The sequence below is a fragment of the Martes martes genome (genome assembly GCF_963455335.1).
Source record: "Martes martes genome assembly, chromosome: 3".
Classification (NCBI taxonomy): Eukaryota; Metazoa; Chordata; class Mammalia; order Carnivora; family Mustelidae; genus Martes; species Martes martes.
Window position 1 is genome coordinate 160,403,161 of NC_137890.1, and position 12,592 is coordinate 160,415,752.

At 35.0% G+C, this 12,592-nt stretch overlaps 1 protein-coding gene across 2 annotated transcripts in view; it reads right to left on the reverse strand.

Moving 5' to 3' along the window:
- Window positions 1-12,592, reverse strand: part of AGFG1 (ArfGAP with FG repeats 1) — a 75,169-nt gene that overhangs the window by 19,359 nt on the left and 43,218 nt on the right. For both annotated transcript variants that reach the window (XM_080799106.1, XM_080799107.1), the window contains 3 exons: window positions 11,293-11,408; window positions 7,667-7,829; window positions 6,278-6,431 (listed from right to left, as the gene is read on the reverse strand). In XM_080799106.1, the coding sequence (XP_080655232.1) occupies window positions 6,278-6,431; window positions 7,667-7,829; window positions 11,293-11,408 (433 nt within the window). The remainder of the gene's footprint in view (window positions 1-6,277; window positions 6,432-7,666; window positions 7,830-11,292; window positions 11,409-12,592) is intronic.

Genomic DNA, 12,592 nt, shown 5'->3' on the forward strand with positions numbered 1-12,592 from the left:
TGCATTTTCTGGATACTCTGAAATCTTTTTGTTATTATTTCTACTTCACATAATAAAATTCAATTTCTTTACAGGATGATATTTTACTTTCCCAAAAATAAATACAATGAAAGATAAACTAATAAGTTATAAATAAAAGATCAATGTATTAAAAAATATTTTGGAAGAAATATGTATACAAGTTTAAATCATAAATATAAGTTTAAACCCAGTTACCACTTAGTATAACCAAATAAGCTTGTGAAAAGGGAATCTAAAATAATCAGAGAATTCCATCTTAACATAAAAACTGTACAGCCTTGGGGAACCTCGGTGGCTCAGTGGGTTAAGCCTCTCCCTTCAGCTCAGGTCACGATCTCAGGGTCCTGGGATCAAGCCCCGAGTCAGGCTCTCTGCTCAGCAGGGAGCCTTGCTTCTCCCTCTCTCTCTCTGCCTGCCTCTCTGACTACTTGTGATCTCTGTCTGTCAAATAAATAAATAAAATCTTAAAAAAAAATTGTACAGCCTTGGACAAGTCCCTCAACTGCTCAAGCTCTACCAGTTTTTTCACTAGCAAAACAACAATGGCCTGTACTTGCAAATCCAGCAGTATGACTACAAATTCAGCAGTATGATTCTATAATTTATAAGACAATGGGAATTAATTTTTAATAACTTTGGAATACTAGACCCAGAAGAGGAAAATTCTACTAAAAGACAAAAGAAGTTGAATATTTAACTTATAAATAATACAACTATCAACCAAAAGAATAAAAGAATATGGTACAGGAAGTTTTCAAATTTAGAGTAGGTTATATTTCAAAGGACAAGTTCTAAGTTTTTTGAACAACTTAGTTGTACATTTGAGAGTAAATGAAATGGATCTATACCTTGGAGAAAAAGGAATTAGGTCCCTAAGCTGGTTCATCACTTATAACCTCCAATATATGTGAGTATGTAGTCTACAATAATATGTATTCTACAGTTAACTTACATTGAGACCATTACAGGGAAAATATACATTTAATACGTTTTAAACATCATCAGGAAACAAATCAGTTCAACATAATCCAATTTGTTAGTCAAGTCTACTATCTCACATTTATAAACCCTGGTGTTTTCCAGCCAGAGCACCAAACACATTAATCAAATACCTATTCATTAGAGCAAAGCAGGACTTTGTAATGCTTCTTTTTCAGTTTTTATATGGAGACATTGAATCTACTCAGTGTCTTCAACAACTGGTTATAGTAATTTTTAAAATTGTTAAGTACCATAGAATGAAATTTTAAAAATCACAATTTTGGAAAATAAACACTAATAAATTCAATAATACAAAAATTACTATCTGGAACCTCAAGCAATCTCTATACAAAGAAATATAAACTGAGCGGAATGTGACAAAACAGTAAATATGCTTTTTAAATGTAATCTTATCTCAAAGACCACAAAGAAGTAATCTCAGTTTAAGAATTTAAGGCACTAAAGTTAACCAGCCTGAACCTTGTTGAAAACTGTCTTTCATCTCCCGTGAAATAGGGGTACTCAGGAGAAAGGAAGATAAACAGAGACCAGAGTAGAAACAGACTGCCTTCATCAAATTCAGCTGAATTTGTTTCATCTACACATTTAAATTTTTCAACCTCAACACTTAGAAAGAGAACATTTCACATTAGATAAATAACTTTCTTGCTTCTCTTAAAAGAAAATCAGTGTATCTAGTAATCCTGAGCCTGTGTATCCATGTGGCAACAGGGGATTAGAACATCCCCCTTTGCACGTGGTTCCTTCATTGTATTACTCACTCGTGTTAACTGGGTGGCAAGACAATGAAGTTTAACACCCCTAGTACAAGGTGTGACAAAAATCAATGACAGTTTATAGTTCATAAGTTTGTGATATGTTTATTACCAAGCAAAATAACTATTAAATTCTGTAAGTTAATTACGTTTCTAACTGCACAAGTACTTCTATAGAAGTTGACTTTTCCTGAACACAGCAATAACCACACCACTGATACACATCCTCACATACCATGTCAACCAGAATGTTTGGATGAAGACATCTGGCTTTTAAGCCATTAAACAATCTGCAAACATAACAGGTTTCCCTATAAAATAATGCTAACTAGATTGGCATATCTGAATAATTATCATTTGCTGTTAAAAGTTCCATTTGTCATATCAATCTGTACAGGAGAAAATTTTCACCTTAAAAAGTTATTTAAGAGGTGCCTGGGTAACTCGGTTGAGTGTCTAACTCAGCTTTTGGCTCAGATCATGATCCCTTGGGAGAGTCTGCTTGAGGATGCTCACTCACCCTCCTCTCCCTCCACCCGCTGCACCCCTGCTCACCTGCACCTCTCTCTCTCAAATAAACAAATCTTAAAACTTTTTTTAAAAAACATGAAAATTTCGGGGCGCCTGGGTGGCTCAGTGGGTTAAAGCCTCTGCCTTCAGCTCAGGTCATGATCCCAGGGTCCTGGGATTGAGCCCCGCATCCGGCTCTCTGCTTAGCAGGGAGCCTGCTTCCTCCTCACTCTCTGCCTGCTTCTCTGCCTACCTGTAATCTCTGTCAAATAAATAAATAAAATCTTAAAAAAAAAATGAAAATTTCAGGGTGACAACTCAGTTATCAATGATTTTACATTTGTGGACCATACATGGAAAAGTAAAGATTCAGGGTTCTTGTAAAGGCTAGGGGAAAAGACAGAATGGAAAAAGAGGAAATAAATTATTAATTTTCTTAGCTTCCTCTTGTAGTATGTGTATATATTTTATTCTCCTGGGATCAAATGGAGTTTAAAAAAAAAAAAAAAAAAAAGGTGATTTGAGGGTATATTCGTAAATAAGAACTCCAAGCTGGGGCGCCTGGGTGGCTCAGTGGGTTAAAGCCGCTGCCTTCGGCTCGGGTCATGATCCCGGTGTCCTGGGATCGAGCCCCGCATCGGGCTCTCTGCTCAGTGGGGAGCCTGCTTCCTCCCTTCTCTCTCTGCCTACTTGTGATCTGTCTGTCAAATAAATAAATAAAATCCTTAAAAAAAAAAAAAAAGAACTCCAGGCTAAAAAACTACTCCTCTTAGGCAACCTGACATAATTGACGTGGTTATTAAACTATATCCTCACAGACTCATCTTTCCTACCATTTCTACCACATGTGGAAAAGAGACAAAATAGTTTAAGATCTATCTTATATCAGTCTGATAAAATTACACGTTTCATTTTTTTTAACATATTCTACAATTAAGTAATAGCTATTATTTTCAAAGAGCATTTTTTAAAGGAGTTATTGATGCTATGAGTGGAATCATGGTACAAAGCGGCTTGTGGAGCTGCACTGACCTGTATAACTATTTCTGGCTACCTATTTTTGGCTAACAAGGCTACCTGGAAGAATATAGCATAAATTCCCTGAATGGTGAATATTCACAAATTGCATTTAAAGACAACAACACAAGGGAAACATGAAATAAACTGAAAATTTACAAAAGAAATTGGTAGTTACTTATCAGTCACATCAAATTGTATTTCAGTAAGTGTAAAATTGAAATAAATGCAAACTATTCATGAATTACAGAAGGTTTCACTCTATATTCTTAGATTCTTCAACTCCTTTTGCCAGCATTCAAAAGCAACAGGTGGCAACAGAGAGCTGGGGGCTTACCTACCACAGCCCCAATATCTTAAGCTTCCTGATTTCTTACCCTTCTCAGTATAAACTTTGCTGAGAAAGATATCCTCTTCATCCTAGGATCCCTTTTTAAAGCAAACATACATAAATTACACCATAATTTCCTTCTGTAGCAGGCCCTTAGAAAATACTTTCATTAATACTTATTTTTTCTCATTAATATTTAAAACAAAAATTCCTTTAATGCTGGCTAAAAAGAAATGTGGCTGAAGAGCAGCTTTTCCATAATTTTTTGAACTATCTTAAACAGTACATTTTGGGTGTGTGTATGTGTATATATATAAAAAACATATATATATATACATATATGTTATACTTCATACCATTATTATCCAACTATATAAGCCAGGTCGTCAAATTAAAAAGAAGGGACAGCATCATAATCTCACGGGTGAGTAAAAGAAGGTAAAAGAAGTTCTAAAATACAACTAGGAAATCAATTCTGTTAAGTGCTAGTTTCTGCTATGCTCGCAAAATAGTGAAAATCCAAGTTTTAGAAAGATAGTCTTAAATTTTTCTTGGTTATATAAATGAAGTTATGAAAATCAGTGACAAAGAAACAGTAAAAAACATGAGCTAATACATTAAACATACATGCAAAAATATAAAGCAAAGTTTCAAATAACCAAATAAAACGGCTACAAAATGACTAAATCAATTCTTAATTTGTGTTCCACATTTGGTTTGTTGCTTACTCAACCACGCACAAATGCAAACAGACAAACTTTCTATGACATACACAAAGCTTACTGGCATTCAAAAGATTATTTCACGCATATCTCTGATATAAATACAATGTAGGCTTTCAGACCATTTACATCAGATCTTATTTTTTTTTTAAAAAGTAGAAGGAAGCATTAAGAAACAACTCTAAAGACTCATTCTGAATCCAAAGCCTATTTCTTTACACTACAATATGCCATTTCATTGTCCATTACAGTTATTTACTATTACAATTAGAAAGGCACAAATAACTACATCTATACTTTAATAATCAACTTTGAAATATTACCTAGGTAACTGCAATGTTTATATATTCATTTACAAAACAAAACTCCATAATTTCTAATTTCCAGTGAAGATCATTTAACTCTTTGTAACAAACATGTTAAGTCTGGGAATAAAAAAGAAGTTGTATATTCTAGAGCCAACCTGAAGATACTGCTACTCTAAAAACAGGATAATATGAACATCAATAAAGATAATAATGACAACAGATTTGAGATGCAGCAAATGTTAAATCTATGAATCCATAATGATATGAAACAAAAAACAGATCATCATTAAAATATGGTGGGGCTTCAACCATTCTAATATATGACTGGTCAGAATTAGTCATGTATTAACTTTCCTATACAAATTATACCACTTGGGTAACCAAAGATTTTTAAAGATATTTCAGCTCATAAATGAAGTAATGATAAATTTAGAATATCAACATTTTGCATAATGGACCCAGGGACAGAGCATCAACAGCCCACCTTACAAAAACAGAAATAATCGATAATATGCGCCTCTTAAACCGTAAATAGCAAGTTTGTACCCCTCCAAAAATATAACCTGTAACGGATCATATATCTAGAACCAATTATCAATTTAGAAAGAATACAGAGAGAAGAACCTGTCAAGGGACCCCACAGTGGTGCAATCAACAAATTCAGAGTAAAATCAACTAAATAGTCTGCAGGACAAATAACCTGATTTCTTCAACAAATAACAGAGGAGAAAAATGAGATGGAGGAAGAACCCACAGGCTATGTGATACATGTCACAACTACAGTGTGTACACCTTATCTGAATAACCTCTGTGTGTTTTTGTGTGTGTGTGTGTGTGTGTGTGTGTGTGTGTGTGTGTCTGAACTGGAATGGAAAATCTGAATAGTGACTAATGAATAATAATAAGTATTATTATTACCAGTTAGGGAGTGGTAACACTGCTGTGGTTATGTTTAACAAAGTTCTTCTGTTTTACAGATACATATAAAATATTTAGTGATAAACCAATATGTCTAAAATTGCTTCAAAATAATGTAAGAAAAGGAAATGAAGAGAATGATAAATGAAACCAGATTAGGCATAAGCAATGAGTACACAAAGGTTATAATATCTGCTTTTGAATATTCGCAATTTTCCTTATTAAAAGGGTAAAAAAATACATTAAAAAGTATTTTCCCATTTTTCTCTGGAAAGAGGTCATGTCACTAACTGTCTGACATTAGGTATAATCTCTTCTGTGATTAAAAAAGCACCACGGCTGGGGCGCCTGGGTGGCTCAGTTGGTTAAGCCACTGCCTTCAGCTCAGATCATGATTCTGGAGCCCTGGGATCAAGTCCCATGTCCAGCTTCCCCTGCTCTGCAGGGAGCCTGTTTCTCCCTCTTCCTCTGCCTGCCACTCCCCCTGCTTGTGCATGCTTTCTCTCTGTCAAATAAATAAATAAAATCTTTGGGGAGGGGGGCCACAATGGCTACATATTATACCTCAATAGCTATGAGGCCCAACCCCTCAATGTAAAACATTTACTGATATTTAAGTTTTAAAAAGAATGGCTGTTTCTTGGTGCTATAAACATGTGTCTGGCAAAAAGCTGTTGGGGAAAAAACACATACCTGCATGACTGTTGAAATGTGCAAAGTTAGCAAAATTGGCTGTAGCTGTTGACTGAGGTGCTGGAGCAGCAAAGATGTCTGAGCCAAGATCACTTAAAAGGTCAAACTGCTTCTTTTCCTGCTGCTGCACTTGAGAGCGACCTACAACTGGGGACTATAAACCACATATTAACTATAAAGAGCTTCTGGTCAGTTCAGGTACATTTTTATAAAACCATTTCCAATTCACTACATTTAAAGCACAGTTTTAAAGATTACATAATCTTTTACTTGTAGTCTTGAATACTTTTGGTATTTTCTGAAAAGCACAAATTTTCAACATCTATTCCCAAATTCTCTCTCAATTCTAAGTGCAAAGTCAAAGGCAAAGACATACTGTATGACAACAGTTGTTACACCTTCTAACACAAGACAGACTTACTGCTAAGAGCAGTGATGAGACTTTCACAAAACACATCCTTTATATGATGGGAAGAGTACAATTATTTTTTATTCCAACCTCTTGTGAAAATTGTAATTTTATCCAGATGCCCAAGTGTGCATTATTAAAAACAGTAGGCTTTAATTCAAATCGTACTACACCTCAGAACCACTCTTGTATAGGACAGACGCTGTAAGCCAGACAGGAACGAATCTGTCATAACTGAGTCAATTCTTAATAAAGTGCAGAAACACAAACTTTACCAAGTTATGAAAAGACTTCCGTCTGTTTAGTTTTTTAAAATAAAGTATATAGGGGCTTCTGGGTGGCTCAGTGGGTTAAGCCTCTGCCTTTGGTTCAGGTCATGATCCCAGGGTGCTGGGATCGAGCCCCGCATCAGCCTGCTTCCCTTCTTCTCTCTCTGACTGCCTCTCTGCCTACTTGTGATCTCTGTCAAATAAATAAATAAAATCTTAATAAATAAATAAATAAATAAATAAAATCTTAAAAAAAAAAAAAGAAAAGAAAATTAGGTATATAAAGCAAAGCCACCTGTGTTTCAGTGATAAACATGCTTCACCATCAGGCAGGGAGAAAATTCTACTGCTTAAGAAATTCCTTCTTGTGAAAGTCCACTGCAGAGACTATTCTGCTCTAACACTGATGGTCCCCATATACACATGTTTTACTAAATGTATGTTATATAACTGCTAGCTATTAACAACATTCCTGAATATCTTTACAAACCTGTGAAGCATTCAAAGAAACTCTAATTTGCAGTAGCAAAAGAGAACAAAAATATGCACCTTTCAACCACTTAACCAAAGTTCTTTTAACTTATTATAAACCTTTAGGACAGAATGCTATTGGCATATAAGTTTATGCTACTGTCTTAAAGAATTCTCAGATTCATGATACTCACTAACCTCCTTAAGTAGAAGCCTCTACAAAGACTTAAGACAACTCACCTGACTAGGTGTGCCCTTATTTAAGTGCAGTGCTGGTGCTGAATCTCCTAAAAGAGACTTCAGTGGTTTGACCTCAGGTGTGCTGCTTGTGCTACTGGCAGAGGACCCTGAAATAGATGCATGAACTGATGCCACCACTTTGGCTTGTTCTGGAGGGACATACCTAAAACATATGAAAAATTAAGCAGGTAGTTAACTTAAAAAATGTAGGGGTTACTCTGCTTAAAAATGATAGACTTAATTATCATTTTTTATGAGACTACTTCAACATCAATCTTATTTCAAAACCCTCTTAGAATTGATAGCTTCAGACTATATTTAATTGAAATACTCAGAAAGGGTAATAAAGACTAACTACAAATCTTGTTTCAATTATTTACTTAAAATTTTTCTAAGAAAATAAATACTGTGTGTTTTTTTTTTAAAGAGAACCTACAGTTAATCTTCATGATGAACAGTTAAAACTCTTTATTTTTAAAAACTAAACTATCATAAGATCATAAATAACATTTGGGAAGAGAGCAGAAGAATAGGAAAATGTTTATTATATTACAGTTAACAGTCTAAAATATAAAAGTCTATTACATATCTAGGAGAATAACAACGTAACTTTTAAATAAGCAGAAATAATTCACAAATGGAGACAAAGAAATGAAAAACACTTGTAAAACTCATAAAAATACAAATTATCATTCACATTTGCTCCAAGCATAAATTTTATAAATTTTGTTATTTCCTATTAAAATATATAGATAAGTATGCTCTGTGTCCCAGAAATACAACTTCCAGAAACGTTTCCTTCGGGATTAATGGGATAAGTAACACAGATACATGTGCAAGCATGTTATCAGCTCTTTTTATAATTTCAAAAAAACTGGCCACATATCAAACATTCATCAGGAGAAAAATACTTAAAGGGGTTATGTTAACATCTGTATAATAAAATGCTACATAGCTACTCTTGTTCTAACATGGAAAGATGTCCCTAAGACTTTAGAGGTCTTTCAGGTTTGTTCTCAGTCATGTAAATACAAGATTTACAGGAGGAAGAGCATAAAGACAGGAAAAAGAGGCAGTAAGAATAATACCCAAACATTGCCAATGCTAATCTCCAGGGCTGGGATCATGTAAGAGCTTTAGCTCTACTTCTAGTTTTCTGTCCCACCCTACCCTTCTCCCCACCCATACCCCCAATATCACTTGGGGGACACGGGAAAACACAGTGGTTAAGAGCATCTATATGTTCTAGAGAAAGAGTTCTAATCCCAGCTCTACCACTCAACAGCTATGAAACCTACAGCAAACTACTACTTCACCCTTTGTGCCTCCAATTTTTCATCTATAAAATGGAGATATAGTTGCTAGGAGGTATAACTGAGTTCACATTTGTAAATACTTAGAACAGTTCCTGGTACAGGTGTATTAGCTATATAATTGTTAGCTCTTATCAAATTATATAATAATGACAAACAATACAACTGCTTTCCCAATAAATGGGACAGATGTGATATGAAAATGGAAACAGGAAGTTATGCTTTTCCATAATTTGGTGTGTTTACTGATATCAATTTTTGAGTACAGTCAAATCTCCTCAAAGGATACAACCAGATAATACCTATTTGGTTCAAAACACTCACCTGACTAAAAGTAAAGCAACCAGGCTTGTGTAGCATAGGAAGTGAGTTTGAAAACTAGTCAATTTCAAAACCCCTTCAGATTTAAGACAATAGCCTCAAGGTGTTAAGTACAGTGAGGATTTTTAGAGAGACCGCATTTGGCTAGTGCTTATGTCATGTTAAAAACCCACTGCACTGCTCTCTCATTACATTGTCCCAGGGATGCAGAAGTGTGGGTTTAAAATGCACAGGGCCTGGCCCACCTGACTGTGGGTCACTCCCTCTAGGTGCCCATCTTTCAACTGTGTATTTGTATTATTCTTGTCATTACCACCCTGTTTCTCAGAACAGAAAAAGTAACATGAATTATAATTGAGGTTAACAGTTATTTGGGTTATGGTCTGAATTAATATTTTTATTATTATCATCATAAACGCAAGAAGGGAATCAATGGTTTTAAATCTATTAACTCTTACTAACGTACACTTTCCTTTTGCTGCTTAAAGATAAACCATCTGAAATCCCATCTAAGTTCTATTCAAACTAACTTTCTGAGTTGGTAAAACTGTTGGGAAAAAATCAAAATTAGGCTATAGCTATGCAAGGAGAAAGGTCTAACTACAGGATACAAGGTCTTGAAAATTAAGAGCTGAAATGATAGAATGATAAATATACACTTCATTTTAAGAGAATCATTCATGCCACCATGTTTTCACTATTACTCCACCCTCAAAGATTTTCTTCTTTCTTGATCTAAAATTTTACTAGTATGGGGGTGCCTGGGTGGCTCAGTTGGTTAAACATCTGCCTTTGGCTCAGGTCATGATCCTGGAATCCCAGGATCAAGTTCCAGATCAGATTCCCTGCTTGGTGTGGAATCTGCTTCTCTCTCTGCTCCTCGCCCCATCTCATGCTCTCTCACTCCTCCTCTCAAGTAAATAAATAGAATCTTTAAAATTGTACTGGTATGTTTTTATCTCCATTCATACTGAACATATCTAGTGCTGCTGAATATAGCCCTGGCTATGGCTAATCTTGCCTTGCAAAAAGTAGTCTCCTCTAGAGAACAATAAGAATTCAAAGTTCACAGAGCACAGAAATCAAAGCCATTTCTTTCTACTGTGCTCACTGAATAAAAGTAGAGATATGCCACCCATGAACCATAGCAAGTACTCCCTTAGGATCCCCTGGGTTAAAATACAGCTCCTCAGGGAAACAAGAAACCATTTACTTCCTCCTTATCTATTGCCCCTACTTGTGACTCTCTCATTAATCTTAACCCCCCAAGAAGGAAATATATACCAATGAATAAAGAGTCTTAGTAAACTGAATTGTGTTAATATAGCTAAAAATGATGATTCCAGAGTAGCTGAATACTAGTTTTATAGACATACTTCCTGCTCTGTTTTTTAAAGGGCTTTACCAGCCACATGTCCAACCTGTTCTAGTTTCTTTTTAAAAATTAACATCTGATGGATTTAGTCAGGGGAGAATAAAGGCTCCCTTCTTAACCAGGTAGTAAGATGATTTCTTGGGTGAGAAGTGAGGATATTTTGAGCAAAGACTTAACTGCAAAATGCAATTAAGTGGATGGATTACTACCCAAGAGCTTTAGCATAGTGCTTAGTATATAAAAGATGCTAAATACTTGCTAAATGAATGACAAATGATGATTTTAAGAAAGAGGCTGTATAAAACTAGAATGTCTTGAGAAGCTAATAGGGCTACAGAATGATTAGAAGGAAGGATCCCTAACTTTCCAAAAAAATGGTAGGAGGCCTGGGAATAAGGAACAAGCTGCTGTTTGGCACAGGTGACTTAAGTAGAAGTCAAGGCTTTTAGAAACCAAATCCAATAAAATGCCAGAATATAGTAAGGATCAATCTACCTGCACATCTATTTCCTTATTTCCTATCTACCTGAATTTCCTTCCTTTGTCTTCAGATTAATCTTACCCATAATTAATGTGAATTTGGGAGCCTTTGCTCTAAATACAAACTATTCACTCACCATCTTTTCTTTTCATACTTTTCTTGTAGGAACTCTTTCACTTTTTGTGGATCCCTGAAGTCTGGAATTGCTGAAGATCTATCATCAAATAATCCTAGCCAAATCTGTTTACAGACCTTTGGAAAGAATTAAAAAAACAGAAGTGTTAAATTCAACATGTTAACTTAATGAAATTTTAAGGGAAAATTAGGATTCTTTCAAAAAGCTAACCTACTTAATACCACTGCTTTCAATGAGAATATTTACCACAAAGAAAAATGAAGCAACGAATGAAGTAAATTTATTTTAATATATTCCAATATGCAATAAAATCTCAGCAACGGTATAAAAAATAACACCTCACAGGGAAACCACTAATAAAATGGGATTTGAGGGGATCTGGGACTTTTTGGTCTTGAAACGACCATAAACTGTAAGCCCTGAGCAAAGTTGTTACTTTTATAAACCTGTTCCTTCACCCCATAAAACAGAGGAATTAGATCAGCAGCAATTTCATGGATCTTTGACAGATTTAAAATCAACCAAAAAAGGGGTGCCCAGCTGGTTTCAGTAAGTAGAGCATGTGACTCTTATTTTAAAAACAGATTTATCTCTTTATTTGAGAGAGAAAGAGAGCGCATGCATATGCTTGAACAGCGGCAGGGAGTCGGGGGGCGGGCAGAGGGAGAGGAAGAAAGAGTCTTAAGCAGATTCAGCTTTGAGCATGGAGCCCGACATGAGGCGCAATCCCACGACCTGAGATCACAACCACAGCCAAAACCAAGAATCAGACACTTAACTAACTATGCCACCCAGATGCCTCTAGATCATGTGACTCATGATCTCAGGGTCGTAAGTTCAAGCCCCATGTTGGATGCAGAGATTAATTTAAAAAAAAAATTAACCAAACCCCCCCCAATATAAAGTACTAGAATCATAAATAATTTAACCTTAAAGTACAATAATAACAAAAATACAAGGCAGATACAATTCTAGCTTTATAATTACCTCCTATGCTTTCTTACCCCTAATGGCTAAAAAGTAAGAATCTAAGATATTTAACTTTTTAGAAAAACTACAGAAATGAAATGATGCAGAACTCATATACAACACAAAAAGCAGAGAAGTATAAAGAATAAACTGATAGAGAGGACTTCAAAATTTACAACTATTGCTCTTTCATAAAACTTAAAAGAAAAAATGAAAGGAAAGCCACCAACTGATAAAAAGTGTTGGCAAAATGTGTTAAGAACCTAAAAGAACATGAATCCAAAATACATTTAAAAATTCTTAAAACTCAATTATAAAAAAACTTGTAAAA